Raw genomic sequence first — 17070 nt, forward strand, 5'->3', positions numbered from 1 at the left:
CACAATGTAAATTAATTAATAAAAATACTAAATGATGTTTTTGTGAGAAAATAAAGGTGTGCACAGTTTCCTGTGATGGTTAGGTTTAGGGTTAGGGGTAGGGTAACGGGATAGAAAGTACGGTTTGTACAGTATAAAAAGCATTGCGGCCCTATGGAAAGTCCCCACAATTCACAAAATAAAACGTGTGTGTGTGTGTGTGTGTGTGTGTGTGTGTGTGTGTGTGTGAGTGCAAATGTGAGTGTGGTGTAGGTGTGCATGTGAAATGTGTGAAATGAAATAAGTGTCTGTGGTTGTGTGAGTTTCATAGGAAAAATTTAAATTATGCTTCTTGTCTCTTCTATGTATGTTATATATTGTAAATGTGAATAATTTATGGTCATATTGTTATAAAGAAGCATATATATGTGTGCATATAATGCATGCGTTTGTATGAGCTCTTCATATATTTGTGGATCGGTTCGTATATGTGAGGATGACTACAGTGACTTGAGTGCTCTTCTGAAATAAAAAAGGTCCCCACTTTTGTTCTGGGCTTTTCTTCTTTTAGTCCATATACTGTAACTTTATGTTCCATTTCCATCTGCTGTTTACACAGTTTCTGGGTTTAAGGCACATGGAACAACATTTACCATACAACAATCAAGCAAAAAGTTCTATTTTTGCATATTTTTATATGATTTTTGAAATTAAAAGCAAGTTGCAAAGTCTCATAAAGTTTTTTTTTTTGTTGTTAGTTTGTTGTTGTTGTTGTTTTACATTGTCTCAAAAATAAATACAATAACACATACGGAGCCTGTTTTTGCATTATATTATATTACAGTATATTACAATTCCAAGTTCATGTTCAATTCTTTGGTATTTAACTTTTCTTTTCTAGGGCTTTTCATCTGCTGCAAGATCTCTCTACACTAGTGTGATGAATATAAACTTTTCTTAAAGCTTATTGTTGAATCTCACTGTATTTTGCACATCTGTGTTTATGTTGTATACTGTAATAGACATTGAGCTGTAAAATGATTCCTGATTGCAAAAGGAGGGTTTTGTATCAGTGTTTTGCATTGATCTCACTAGACTATGTTGAAGTGTGTGTGTTTTTGAGGGCTTGTGTGTGATGTCTGAGGGCAGAGTTTGTTTTTTCTGCAAGATTGAATGGTTTTGAGTGGAAACCTTAATTTTGACCTGAAAATAGGAAGTATAGGCCTATCTGAAAATATTTTTTATTAATATCAATATATAATATTGGATCATTACTCATCAGATCCTCAGTACTGTTATGATGATCTCAGGCACAAAGTTGCAACTTTAATTTTACTGAGATAAAAACCAGCTCTCTCAGATCATTATTTCAAGTTATTTCGATTCGATTGGACTCAGGGAGGCATTAGAGATGATGTTGCTCTCTGAAATGGTGTCTAAGCAGTGTTTGTCACACCTCACAAGCATGTGTGATTTCTCAGGAGACATATTTCTGTTATCTGTCAGCTTATGTGTGAGATATGTGTGACGGGTGTGTCTGTGGTTGTGTAAGTGTCACTGAGTAAGAAAATAAATATGTTAATCTTGTAATTCTCTCTGGACAAATATCTTTTTAAAGGTTTAATGTCTTAAATGTACACGTGAGCAGTTGTGAATTATAGTCATATTGTTTCTAAACATTATAAAGCTTTGATTGGTTCACCCAAAAACACATTTTCATGATTTGTAGATACACGTTTCCAAATGAAAAACACATCTCACATACTCTTACTCATCTTAAAGTACCTGTTTTTCTGTGTATGAAAGAAATGTTTGTGTTTTGATTCTTGTATGGAGAATTATTTGGCTATAAAGACAATCTGTTTATAATGATGATGCAGTATATTTGTTTCATTTTTGTTTATTAAAATGCATAATTTTGAGTACCTCAATTCATGATACAAAGAACAGCAGAGCAACAAAAGCTTTATTCAGTGAACTATAGTAATGCATCAGAATGTGTCTCATATTCGCTGATCTTCACTGTAGAATCTGAAGTCTTGAATCTGGAATCACTGAAACAGGAAGTAGAAGAGCAGAGGAGAGAAGAGCAGGAGGAAGCTTCCCTTAAACACTCCATCTAATCAAGATGATGAAGAAAAAAGTATTATACTACTACTACTACTACTACTACTAATAATAATAATAAATTAAAATAGCATGTTCCTTGTTGATCAATTTTGTCACAATTTTGTAAACTCAGAAAGCACTTGACTAATTCAAAAACTCCTTTTCATGCTGTTCTGCTTTACATTATTCTTCTTGAAATTTAAAATTGTACTCCCTATGAACAACCACTTTGAATTATTATACTAGTGTTTACGGAAAAAGGCAATTGCTAGATGTAAATGTAAATTAGCACACTGTCAAAAAAGGCCAATACCTGCTGCATTACAAAGGTCAGTGTCACAGCAGATATACTCTGTCCTTCCTCCTCCTTCTGGCAGCTTTTGGGTCTCTGCATCACATTTCTCTGCACACTTTTTAGTTGTGATGGACCTCTTAGAGGAACCTGCAAAAAGGATAAACTTCCTATATAATAGGCTAAAGAAACAATACCAGAAATCATGTTCCTCTTGCAATAGATGAATAATTGCAATTATGTAATGAGATTACCATATATACTTCTACTTATATCACTTTCAATAAACTACAACAGTAAATTTCCACATCATACTGAACTTACCAACTGATTGTTCCACTGTACGGCTTTCACATTTAGAAAACCCAACTTTACATGTCTCTGTTGTATTACAGGGACCCGTCGATTCAGATGTGCACTTGTAACACTTGAGAGAATATCCTTAAAGACAGAGAGAGACATTCAGTGATCTCTGTGTACCAAATAATACATTCAATACTTGCTGTTTTTTGTACCTCCAGTGAGAAAAAAGAAAAGAAGAACGACAGAGACTTGCAGATCCATCGTGTGTCAGGAACAGAATGAAATCACAATGTTTCTGTTCCTTTTGTGTCTGTTCAGAAAGAGGTGGGTTTAATGAGGAAACTTTGTGAAGTCCTACACACACTTGACACATTCAGACACACACAGTAAATGTTTTCTCCTCCAAAATACCTAATGATCAGCTTTAAATAATGGATTTGAGTAATGTAAGTGAATGACATCTCTTAATACCTAAACTTAACAACTACCTTAACTATTAATATTAAGCAGTAATTGGGAGTTTATTGAGGCAAAAGTCATAGTTAAAGGATTAGTTCACTTTCAAATTAAAATTTCCTGATAATTTACTCACGCCCATGTCCAAGATGTTCATGTCTTTCTTTCTTCAGTCAAAAAGAAATGAAGGTTTTTGATGAAAACATTCCAGGATTTTTCTCCTTATAACGGTTGAAGGCCAAAATCACAGTTTCATTGCAGCTTCAAAGCGTTCTACACGATCCCAGATGAGAAATAATCACTCATTTTTAAAAAAAAATTTTTTTTTTTTAAATTTTAACCATAATTTCAACCATAAATGCTCATCTTGAACTAGCTCTCTTCTTCTTCTATTGTAATTCTGGCAATTCAGACACTGCTAAGTGTATTACTGCCCTCCTCAGGTCAAAGTTTAAACTAAATTGTCTTATACAATAAGCTAGTGCAAGTATATAACAATTAGTTCAAACTTTGACCTGTAGAGGGCAGTAATACACTTAGCAGTGTCTGAATTGCCAGAATTCTAATAGAGAAGAAGAAGAAGAAGAGAGCTAGTTCAAGATGAGCATTTATGGTTAGGAACTATATTCTCATTCTGGCGTAATACTCAAGGAACTTGGCCGCCGTATCATGGGTGCAGCAGGCGCAATGATATTAAGCAGTGTAACTCTAGGGGAGTTGGAAAATGAGCCTATTTTCAAAAAAAAGTGGAGTGTTTCTTTAAGTGAACAGTTGGAGCCAACTCCTTTCTGAGAGCCCATTTATTTGATTTACTTTTTTTTTTTTAATCATTGTTCAAATTCACTGCTTTTTTCAGAGTCTTTTGTGCTGCACCCTTTCCCCTAGACAGGGCTTTGGTCAAACACCGTATGCACCTGCACCAGCAGCTCCCTCTTGTGGGCTTCAGTTAAACATGCAGATATATCTTCACCTCTAGATGGGGAACAAACATAAATGTAATGAATGAAATAATTTACTAATATAACAAACTACATCCCTCCACCCATTCTTCAAACCCCTTGTCTTATCACAAAACCTGGACAGAAAGCCAGTCTATCACAGAAAACTAATACAAAAATATAGTAAATATTGGACTGCTAAACTAATGACATGTAGATATTAGTTTTGGGTCATTTCAGTTCACACCTATTGAAAATGACCATTTAAATGAAAAGTGAATTCATTTTCTAATTATTTTTATATTTCTATGTTTCTATAACCTCCAGTAATACATAAGATCTCCTGTGTGTTGTGTGTGTTCAACAAACCTTAAGCTCACAAACAAGCCTTTTGTGCCAAAATATGTGATCATTTCAGAGATTTATCATCAGCACATGTAAATCTGCAACATGTCAGATCACATGGACAATTCTGCAGTCTCTCTAGGAAAATCTAAATGTATTCAGTGTAAATGTGTGCAGTTGTGGATTATAGTCATTTAGCATTTCAACTTGAGGCCATATTCAAAAAAACATCTTAAGGCTAAAAGTAGCAAGTTAGATTTAGGAGAAACTCTTAAAAATAAAGGGTGTGTCAGTCCTAATTTTTTGGACTCTTAAATTTTTGCTCTAAGAGTATTTCACAAAGCATTTTAGCGCTAAAACTAGCTCCTAAATCTGTGAAACGTTAGGAGTAGTCAAGAGGACTCCACTCAAACAATCCTAAAATAATTGTTGCCCAAAGATACTCCTAAACACAAGCGAGGCAATAGTTGAATGGTCTTTGAGTGTTGAGCCTTTTCTTCATAAATGCAATACATATTTTGATTTATAGATTTGAATCTATGATAAAATGCCAAGATTAACTATTTATAAATAAATAATGTCAGATTAACTGTGGCAATTGTTTTCACCAGTTCAAATGATTAAATAGAGTAAAAAAATATAATAAGCATATTTGGCGTGCTGTCCAGTGGGATTGAGCACTCCGAGCTTGGAATTTATCCCAAACCCAGAGTTCCATTATCTCTCCAGCCGAGAGTGAGGAATGGGGTGAGATGGAGGGATGCAGAAAACTGTCAAGATAACTATAGGTGAGTCGGCTCTCATCTGTGTGTATATACCTCCACTCCAGCTGATTAGATAGACTGTTTGAACGCACTCCTCCTTAACTTTATAAAACATAATTTGTCGCTTGAATTCTACATTCACTTGAGACGCAGACATGTTGAGGCTGACAATTAGCTGAGCATATATGGAAACATGATACATCATTCAACAATATTTCTGTGATTAAATCACTGACAGAGACTCCTCCCCCATCAGCCAATCACTGTGTGCATAGTTAGTTTGTGTGTTGGCATCATCCATAGCAATGAGGTCAACCCCGCCCTTACTCTTAGTTTAAAGGGACAGTTCACCCAAAAATGAAAATTCTGTCATCATTTACTCACCCTCAGGTTGTTCCAAACCTGTATACATTTATTTGTTCTGTTGAAGATATTTTGAAGGATGTGGGAAAATGAACAGTTCTGCGGCACCATTGACTTTTTTCCTACTATGGAAGTCAATGGTGCCCCAAAGTGTCCTGGTTACAAAATATCTTCCTTTGTGTCCAGCAGAACAAAGAAATTTATATAAGCTTGGACAACTTGAGTAAATGATGGTCATTTTTGGGTGAACTATCCCTTTAAGACTTTGTTCTACGCCTTAGTAAATGTTTGTCTCAGCAGCTTTGTGGATAAGTTTTAAGAGAAAACTCTTAGCTAAAAACTTTTACTGTGATTTAGGAGAAATCTTAGTGGAAAGATAAAATGTTTTGTGAATACGGCCCCAGATTTCCAGTCCCTCACAGAAATAACTGAGAAAGATGTTTACAGGTATGTAAATATTTTATTACAGCAGTTTATCTCACTCTTTTTAAAACATTACATTTTAAAGTTTCTTTAATTCTTTATTATATTCTATAATAACTTTTATTTTATGCATAATGTATATGTTTGTGCTGATGCAGTATTTTGTTTAATATTTGTTTAATAAAATACATACTTTCAGTTCCTAAAAACAAAGTACAGCAGAGCAACAAACAAACTTTATTCAGTAAATTAAATCAATTGTGTCTCTCATTCAGTTTTTGTGCTGATCTTCACTGTAGAATCTGAAGTCTTGAATCTGGACTCACTGAAACAGGAAGTAGAAGAGCAGAGGAGAGAAGAGCAGGAGGAAGCTTCCCTTAAACACTCCATCTAATCAAGATGATTATGGATTAATTCTACTACTAATAATAATAGTTATTAAAATGGCATGTTTATTGTTGATCAATTTCCTCACATTTTTTAAAAACAGTAAAAACTCTCAGAAAGCACTTGACTAATTCATACACTTTTCATGCTGTTCAAGCTTTACACTATTTTTGACTACTCGTGATATTGTGCATCTTATGAACCATCACTTGTGTATTATTATTGTTTGTTTGAATTATTGAATGACGTATAAATCATTTAATGGTTTTAAATAAAATCCAACTGCTAGCACACAGTTAAATAAAGAACAATACCTGCTGCATTGCAAAGGTCAGTGTCACAGCAGCGGGTTGAAACTGTCCCTCCAATTTTATAAATAAAATAAAAAACTATTATCTTTCCTGAAAAAATAAATAAATAAATAATAATTTAAGCATGCCCTTATTAATTGTTACCACTACAATTAATAAGAAACAACTTATTTTCTTTACTTTGTAATTAAAAAAATTAAACTCATGTGTTTGTTCACTGGAATGGAATGAATAATGAGATTGTGTCACTTTAAGTGACCACAATATTTCTGCCTTCATGGTTGCCTCCTTTGTGACGCTGACAATTTGCGATTTTCTCTGTGTCCCAATTGTTGAGGCTGTGGCTTAGAAAAAATATTTTTACTGATGTGCATCTTGAGACAAAACAATGGCACTGACATATTTTAATGTCTGTCATTGCAAGCTGCTTTCAGTTAAAACAGCTCAAAAGTGCATTTTAGTCTGGGACTAGGTTTAAGCCTTGCTGTGAAACTGGGGAGAGTTTTAGTTTTCCTTTTTATGAATTATTATTTGATTAAAAACGGTAAAAAAAAAAAAATAAAAAAATAGAGATAATATAATAATACATTTTGCATTTGGGTAAAAAGATACGGATAACATAATTGGCAAAAAACAAACAAAAAAAAACGGCAGGTAACGTATTTATGCAGTATAATCAACGGTCGCCTGAGGGCGCTATACGCCCACTGTCGTCTGAGCGCAAAACGCTACTCGCGGGAAAGTTTGAGATACTACATATACTAAATATATAATGATGCACGCTGATACACACGTTTTCCTCCCGTAGAAAACAGTAATAAAGAAAACACTTAGTGTGAATTTAATGCATTAAAGACAGTAATATTTATAAGAACAAATTCAGTACACATCTTATACAGGCACGCAGAATTTAACTCAAAGCGTGCATTACGTTCCCAGCAAACACAAAACGTTTTTACAACTTTTCACAACGTTGTATTTTGGTTGCAATTAGGTAATGTTGTAGTACAACGTTTTAAAAACGTTTTAAAAACGTTTTTTAAAATAAAAAAATAATGTAACCAAAATAAAACGTTTTAAAAACGTTGTGAAAATACCAAGCTGGTATGTTTTCTTTAAGTAGTCAAAAAAACGTTAATATCACGTTTGTCTGCTACGAAAACGAAACTATACCAAATTGCAACTTTTGGGAGACGTTTTATTCAGGTGTTAAAATAACGTAATCTGCACGTTGGAATACGACGTTTAAAAAACGTCATGACAGTACCAAAATACAACCATGTCAAAACAAAGACTATGCTAGGGCCAAAACACATACATTCTGTTTTTTTTATTATTTGTTGTGCAATAGCCTATAGCCTACTTTTATTTGTACACCACGTTGATCATTTCTGGTATATAAAACATATGATTTCTTTAGTCAAAAAGAAAAAAAGAAAAGAAAAAGAAAACTTAAGTATTCTAAAGCTATATTATATTATATTATATTAACCCCCCCCCATATTCAAATCCATCAGTTACAATCCCCCCAATATTTCAACATGAAAATCACAGTAGATCTATACTAAAATATGTATAATTCATTTATTTTGTAACAATAATTTTGTTTATAATCGAATATGTGTTTGTCATAATAAATTAGTAAAAAAAAATACCCCCCTCCTTTGAACCTATTGGTAACGCCCAACCAATGCGCATCGCATTTTCACCAAAACAACGCCAGTGGCGCTCTACTGTTTGAATGAATGAGAGCGGGTAGCACCAAAAAAGAAGAGAACCGCTGCCCAGCCGACTATATTAAACTTCTGTTCAAAGAGGGACGTTAAAAAGAATAAAGCATGTACTGAGAAGGAGGTATGAAAACATTGTAATAGTTAAGTACACTCCACATATATTTTAGCTAGCTAATCCATTGCAATTTAGCCATAACTATCAGTGTAACTGTAACCAATTACTAAAACAGCCATCTATTTTGTTACTTCATTTTTCAATAGCGTCTTATCAGTGACAAAAGTATTCAAATCGGTGTTTGTTTTCTTCCTTAATTAATCTGATTTTTGAATGAATTGGCTGAATGAACGATTTAAGTAGCTCACTCATTAAAACGTCGAATCGCTGCCACCTACTGGCGGTTTCAATATATAACATAATTTATTTATTTTTAGAATCACTCCGTTATGTTAGAATTTGATGAATAGTTATATTCCATAAAGTTATGATAGATAGATAGATAGATAGATAGATAGATAGATAGATAGATAGATAGATAGATAGATAGATAGATAGATAGAGAAGAAATAAATTATCCAATAACGCTACACATAAAACAGATTTTTTTTTTAATTAAAAAAAACACAAAAAAAACAGGCAGCATACCAACGCTCAATGTTGAAACCAAATCTACGCCCTTGACTCCATCAGTAGCCTATTGTTTTAACGCTGTAATGTAAACGATAGCTGCTTAACTTTTGACATGTTTAATTGGCGTGCGCATTTAACATTTCGAGTCCCGTGAGCAATCGGATTGGAGTCACCATGGAAACGGGGCGGCAACCAGGCGGCAACTCAACCAACTGACAAGTGTCAAGCAAGAGCACGACCGTCTGTCACTGTTATTTTCACTGCTTTCAGGTAAGTTTAGTGCCTAAAATTACACAAATAATACATACAACTGTTCTTGACACGTTCATACATGTAATTGACAAGCTTCTGTTGAATATTTTCTTCATAGAAAAGGTTTGTTGTCTTTGGAAAAAGATCGTTAGAATCTCAACCGTTAGGCTAACTTTAAGAGGTAGACTAACTTGACTTAAACTCTTATTTATGAAAGTTTGGGCTTTTAATCACATTTTATGTGTAGATTAGAGGTTTTGATAGTTTTGTAAATGATTTTCTGGCAATTTGTCAATGGATGATTAGAAAATATAACTTAAAAGTATGCGGTCACGGTGTACTGTTAATCGGTGACGTCACTTATATGGAGCGTGAAAATGGGGTGAAACTAACGTTATTTCAAACATGTTTTGATATTTCATGGTAAATAAATATTGATTAAAATTGCACTGTGATTTCAGGAGCGTCAGATATATGAATAATTTATATTTATTGCGTCCAAACATAATTAAGTGACATTGTATGAGGAATACTAAATAAGTAAAGCTACAAATGTAAATGCTGGCATCTTTTTTTTACACACACACACACACACACACACACACACACACTCAGACAAACACACATAGCCTATATATACATATATATGTATATATACACATATATGTATATATATACACATATATATACACACATATATATGTTCTGTATATTATTCTTTCTCATTTCTGCATTTCACCTCTATTCTATTTTTATTTTTTTTTTTTTATAAACCTGACATTGAATACTACATTTTGTTGGCCCTGTGACAACTTGTTTATGTTCCTAGATTCTTCCATGTTAAAGTTTGATCAAAAGTTTATCAAGTATTCAAAAAATTCATCAAATATTTTTTGAGTCCTCTATGGCCATCTTGTTTAACTCTGCATTGAGGACACTTGGTATAGAGTTAGCAACCTACAGTAAGGTCCAACATAATTCAAAATGAGACAGATGATAATAAAAAAAGTACTGAGCATTGTGAATGTAAGAGCCTCACATTATATTAATAACAATCATTGTTGGTGTGTGAATTGCATTTCAGGGCAGTTTGTGAAGACGAGATGCTGTGACAACCTGGACAGAAGTCAGTTCCAGATCCACCTTCAACACCAGACTTCTCATATGGATTGCTGTATACTAGCATATTATTATTCGCTTCAGAATTGGGTGCATGCAGACAAATGTTTATAACATTCTTTCTTTCTGGTGTTGTGTCGAATTCTGTGACCTACCAAATCATATGACTATAGGCATTGCATTGACCTAATCTGACTAAACCTAACCCTAATCCTACCCTTTTGATAATTAACCATGGTTTTACTATAGTAAAATCTTGTTGTTTTTTTTTTTGTTGTTGTTGTTTTTTTGACGTATTGATTACCATTTGTATAATCACACAAATACCATAGTTAAAACTGTTTTTCTAGCAGAACCATGGTTCATTTGTGGTAACCATGGAATTACTACAATGACTATATTTTTTTGCTTTTAATCATGGTAAAACAATGATAAATTTCCATAACCTACACCTTATAACCTACTAGGGTCACATAATTTAGTGGGTTACAGAATTCGGCATTATAACTGTTTGGATCAGCAATTAAAGGGTTAGTTCAACCAAAAATGAAAATAATATCATTAATTACTCACCCTTGTGTCAGTCTACACCCGTTAGACCTTCGTTGATCTTCGGAACACAAATTAAGATATTTTTGCTGAAATCTGATGGCTCAGTGAGGCCTCCATTGCCAGCAAGTTAAAGGATTAGTTCACTTTTTGAATGACAATGTCCTGATAATTTACTCACCCCATGTCATCCAAGATGTTCATGTCTTTCTTTCTTTGGTCAAAAAGAAATGAAGGTTTTTGATGAAAACATTCCAGGATTATTCTCCTTATAGTGGACTTCAGTGGACTCCAGACGATTGAAGGTCAAAATTACAGTTTCAGTGCAACTTAAAAGGCTTTCAGTGATACCAGACAAGGAATAAGGGTCTTATCTAGCAAAACGATCAGCCGTTTTTTTAAAAATACAACTGCATATGCTTTATAAACAGAAATGATCGCCTTGCGAGTGCTTTCATGTTCCGTATTCTTCTAATGCTGTATATCCAATGCCTTCCCTATTCTACGTACGGAAAAAAACTGAACTGGTGCCGGGTTCGTTCCGTAAGTTGAATAGGGAAGGCGTAGGACATACAGCGTAAGCTTTTTGAAGCATACACAACACAGGAGCACTCGCAAGGTGATCATTTGTGTTTATAAATCATATACAGTTATTTTTTATTTTTTTTCAAAAATGACTGATCGTTTCACTAGATAAGATTCTTATTCCTTGTCTGGTATCATTTAAAGCCCTTTTAAGCTGCACTGAAACTGTAATTTTGACTTTCAACCATCTGGGATCCATTGAAGACCACTATAAGGAGAATAATCCTGGAATGTTTTCATCAAAAACCTTCATTTCTTTTCGACTGAAGAAAGAAAGACATGAACATCTTGGATGACATGGGGTGACTAAATTATCAGGACATTGTCATTCAGAAAGTGAACTAATCCTTTAATTTACACTTTCAGTGCCCAGAGAGGTACTAAAACGTTTAAAACAGTGCAGCGGGCCTACTAATATTAGTATTGGGTCTTAATATTGTAGAACAGCACAAGGGTGAGTAATAATATTGACATAATTTTCATTTTTGGGTTTACTATGTCATTAAGACAGCTCCTAGCTGCCACCTACTGGCATAACAATGTAACCTGCAATGAAAGCGCTGAAAAATCGAGAAATCGCTAACATAGTTTCTCAAAATCAGGTATTTATTGAACAATAAACTTCTTATTTAATATATATTATTTAAGTTCCGATGCCTATTTGTAATTTCTGCTGAAAAAAATCCTTAAAATATAAGCATTAGTTTTACTGCAAACAAGTGATTAAAATATAATTATTATAATCGCAATAAAATAATTTGTATCTATTTAAAATGAAATACTTTACAATTTACAAATTAAATGTTTTTTTCTTCTGTAAAAACATCTGTCCTCTGAAATGTCTTGGAATTTGTTAATGACCCCATATTTAAATTCGCCAGTCATTGCATAATTTTCATGTGTTTTATTTATTTACATATTTACCTTTTTTTCCATATCATGTTACTTTTTTTACATTTTGTGAATAAATATGAGTGACAAAATTTGTGTGTAGTATAAATTATTAGGCCTACATATATGTTAATGTAGGCTTATACAATGGACAACAACCAGAGGTCTGCTCTACAGGTAAGGTAGTGCAATGTAAAAAAGTTCTGCTGAATATTCAGATTTACAGAAATGTTGTAAACTGACATAATAGCTTATGATGAATTATAAAGAAATATAAAATACACCACTTAATGTATTTATCTTACTATACATTTATGTTTTATATATTTGTTTTATATGGTTTTAGTCATTTTATCTGGAAAGATAACACTAAAAAAAACATTTTGATGGCAGCATATGAAGTACCAGTTTGGACGTGTTAAGTACGTTTTTAAAACGTTGCAAGGAGACATTCAGACGTGATAAAAACGTTATAAAGACTTTTCTGCAATGTTGTGAAAAAACGTATTTATAACGTAAAAAAAACCCGACATCTGTCGTATTAAATACGTCCGATTAAAACGTTATCACGACCTTTTCACAACGTGAAAAAAACGTTTTTACAACGTTATTGTGTTTGCTGGGTTCATATTTTGGGCTCTTCTACTTGCCTGTACATAATATGCTGTGTTCATTATTATTTTTATAAATAATGTTCATTTCGGATACAGCAAGTGTAACATTTTACTAAAGTACTAAGGGGAATATTAAGGGGAAGGGCCGCGATGGAAAACACTCACTGCTAGCAATATTTTTAAAAATCATAAAGCAAACATTCTAGTAGTAGTAAAGAGGACGTGTTATATTTTTCGCTAAAGTTTAGCTATCCGGCTAGCATTTCATTGTATCCACACAGACTCCTAACGAACACTGACTTAACTAACATAATCATTCTCAAAATGAATACATTTAAAAAAAAACAATTTTAAAAAAAGTGTAGCTATTGTTAAAAACAACATATATTAAACTGTATGAGATTATTTACCGTTTGCTTGACTCTTCATTGCCTTTTGATGTCCTCCGCATTTTGCATGGCTCTTCAGTGCCGACTCCAGGGGCGGCGCCAGCCGATTTTGCCGGGGCTTCAGCCCCGAATGTTTTGAGTCAAGCCCCGAATGTAATGACTGTCACTGAGCAAATATGAAACTGGACAATAGCCTATGTAAACCTCCGAAATCATAAGTTGCTTTATTTCATTGCGCTTTGGCTTTGTTTGGCTTTGCATATACTGCATACAGCCTGTAAAAATAGACCGTAAAAATAATCTAGCCTATAGAATACATTTCTTTGCTGTCGGTAGCCTATGGGCTATCCGACCATACCTGCAGCGCTTTCTCTCTATCCTATCCGACAGCGAGTTCACGCACACCGCAGTTGTACAGAGCCACGCCTCCTGTCACTCACTCAGAGCAGCGGCAGGCCTCGAGAATCTCTTTCGGTCCGGTGGAAGGGTTTTGTTATATAACAACCGATATGACAACTTTAGCACAATTATCAGCTATACATTCATTCAGTGATTCCCATTAATGACCCTCTACTGCCGCCAGCTTTTCATAATGAACTGAAAATTTAAAAGATACTACGTTTGCCAACGAGCTAAAATCGAAACTGTGATATGGCTTTGTGCCTTTATAAAACAGCAAAAGACAGCAATTAAGTATATATACAGTCTGTCTGTGCTGCGTGTTTTAAAGAGAAGTGCGCACATTTGCGCACGCGATCAGCTGGTGATCTAGTGATCAAAATAAAAGCCCAAGGATTTATCTTTTAAAAAGAAATGAGTACAAAAGTATTGTAAAAAAGATGTTTGAACCCTTTTTAATGTCCAGTTACAAGTCAATGCTGTTTCTTTGTTGAATTTGCACACTGTTCATGGGTTGAAGCTCTTAATTTTGAGTTTCCAGAGTGCACCAGATTGATGCATTTAACCTTAAAATGTACAAAATTTTCTTCCGGGGGGGGGCATGCCCCCGGACCCCCCTAGAGGAGGTACATCCAACAAAGTTTTACAAATTATAGTGTCAAATAATGACAACAAAAGCTCCTTTCATGTCAGTAAAGCTGTTAATAGAAAATTAAATTGTCTTTGGACAAATATAGATTTGGGCTAAGCCCCGAATGTTTACAATGTCTGGCTCCGCCCCTGGCCGACTCCCCCATGGAATCCAATTTTATGTTTTTCTTGCAAATTGAACATCTTGCTAAATGTAAATCTGTTGGAACTTTTAGTAACCAGTTCTTATATAGATCGATACCGAGCCAAGAATCACTAAATTTGCACTTCCCTGGCATTGGGCCTATTAATTAGCTCTGCTCTCCATCGATTCATGCAGGGCTGCGTTTCCCAAAAGCATCGTAAGCCTAAGTTGATCGTAAAAACGATCGTACGAGTGATCTTAATATTAAGGTCTGTTTCCCAAAAGCATCGTAACTTAAGTTGCACTTGAAAATGATCGTAGATCTACGAGTGCTCAGGAGTAATCGTTAAGCCCTAAGTGCATCGTAAGAAGACAGAGTTATGAGGTCACCTACAGGACAACCGGCAGATTACACCTTTATTCAAGTGCAATGTGTATAACATAGCTAAGGTTTTGACTGTATTCCTCTTAAATCCTCTTTGTTGTTTAATATGAAAAGAAAACGGAAGAAAATAAAAAAATAAAAATACACATGATGTCATAAATAGTGCTGATAAAACATGTCTGCAATAAAAAAATTGTCTGTACACCTGTAGAAATTGGCTAGATGAAGTACATAATTTGTACTACTGTCACCCTATATACCCTTTATATAGGCTTTATATAGGCCTACCACCCATGGCCTAAAGCTCTATGAAATACTATAGGAGTTCTTCCAAATGTTTCTGAAGTGACTGACTTTTTCAACTATAAACTAAATTTTAAAACATAAACAAGTTTAGATATTAACTTCAAAAACACTGAATCACAGTTTGATTGATTTCACACACACACACACACACACACACACATGTTTGTTTTTGTGAATTGTGGGGACTTTCCATAGACTTCAATGCATTTTACACTGAACAAACTGTACATTCTATCCCCCTACCCTGCCCCTACCCCTAAACCTAACCCTCACAGGAAACTGTGCAAACTTTTACTTTTTCACAAAAACTCATTCTATATGATTTATAAACCCATTTACATTGTGGGGACCGCTGGCTGGTCCCCACGATGTAGGTGAACTCAGGTTTATATTACATCATGGGGACATTTGGTCCCCACAATGTAATATAAACAAAAGCACACACACACACACACACACACACACACACATACATACATATATATATATATATATATATATATATATATATATATATATATATATATAATTAATTTAAGTTAAATATAGACACTATAGTTAATTTATGTAAGTGAGAATGACAAAATAAAGTAAACTGTGACATATTATGCCCAAAAATTCTTCATACAGTGGACTACCAGTAAAATTGATACAAATTTGGAACCAAAAATTATTCAGACACTTTGACCTGACCATGTTTTGCTAAAGTGTTATTTGAGATCTTGTCATATTTTACTACCATTAAAAAAAAAAAAAAAACTATAGTGAATAATCTGTAATAATGAATGAAATGTTCAAGGTGTCTGAATAAATTGTGGTTTGACTGTGTGTGTGTGTGTATATATATGAAGACTTCAGATGCAAAAGCCTCTAAGTGCCATCTGAAATTTTCTTATAAAATGAACAGTTTTATCAAGCTTGTAGGCCTATGTTTATGTTCAGTTATTTCACATTAATGGAAAAGAAAATGACCTATTAATTGCCATTAAAGTGAAATTACTGAACCTAAACATACAAGCTTGATAAAAATGCTAATTTTAGAAGAACATTTCAGACGGCACTTATAGGCTTTTGCATCTGAAGTCTTCATATATATATATATATATATATATATATATATATATATATATATAGATATATATATATATATATATATATATATAGTTTAAAGAAATCGTCTGAAAATTACATCTTTGTTTAGCTCTACCTCCTCCAGAAGAACATTAATTTAATCTTTTTGAAAGGTATCTTTATTTATTTATTTATTTATTTTAAACCACATCAGGTGACGATTATTAGGTTAAACGTTAAAGGATACGATTTTATAAGGTAATATTCAGCACTTGAGAAACGGACAGCGACTCTTAAGTAGCACGTAGAGCGCGTTCTCGCGCGTTCATGTTAAGGGCATTTTTGGGAAACGCACGTGGAATTGCAGCGAGCGTTCGTAACCTCGCACTTAGAAAGCGCTCTTAAGAGCTAAGATACATCGTTATTGGGAAACCCAGCCCAGGGCGGTGCTTCAGCTTAAATGCTAAAGTTTTTTTTCCCCCGCTACCCCTCCACCCCCCGAACATAAGCAACGTTTCGTTCCGTCTTTGATAGCGCATATACTGTAGGACAATTTTTTAAATAACATTCTAAACACAATTTATTTCAAATTTAATTCAAGCACTTTCAAGGACCTATATTTGTTTTCAAGTACTTTCCAGGCCTTGAATCCATTTGTCTGAAATTCAAGTACTTTTAAGTACTTTCAAGAAGCGTGGGAACCC

At 33.9% G+C, this 17070-nt stretch overlaps 1 protein-coding gene across 1 annotated transcript; it reads right to left on the bottom strand.

Moving 5' to 3' along the window:
• Positions 1-1907: 1907 nt before the first annotated feature.
• On the bottom strand, positions 1908-2985 carry LOC137012810 (lymphocyte antigen 6B-like). The gene is made up of 4 exons (XM_067376274.1): positions 2896-2985; positions 2705-2821; positions 2402-2530; positions 1908-2098 (listed from the first exon to the last, which is right to left on the bottom strand). The coding sequence occupies exons 1-4, from the start codon at positions 2942-2944 to the stop codon at positions 2031-2033; spliced, it is 363 nt and encodes a 120-aa protein (XP_067232375.1). The 5' UTR covers positions 2945-2985; the 3' UTR covers positions 1908-2030.
• Between the last annotated feature and the right edge of the window lie 14085 nt (positions 2986-17070).

The sequence above is a fragment of the Chanodichthys erythropterus genome, chromosome 22, assembly GCF_024489055.1.
Source record: "Chanodichthys erythropterus isolate Z2021 chromosome 22, ASM2448905v1, whole genome shotgun sequence".
NCBI lineage: Eukaryota > Metazoa > Chordata > Actinopteri > Cypriniformes > Xenocyprididae > Chanodichthys > Chanodichthys erythropterus.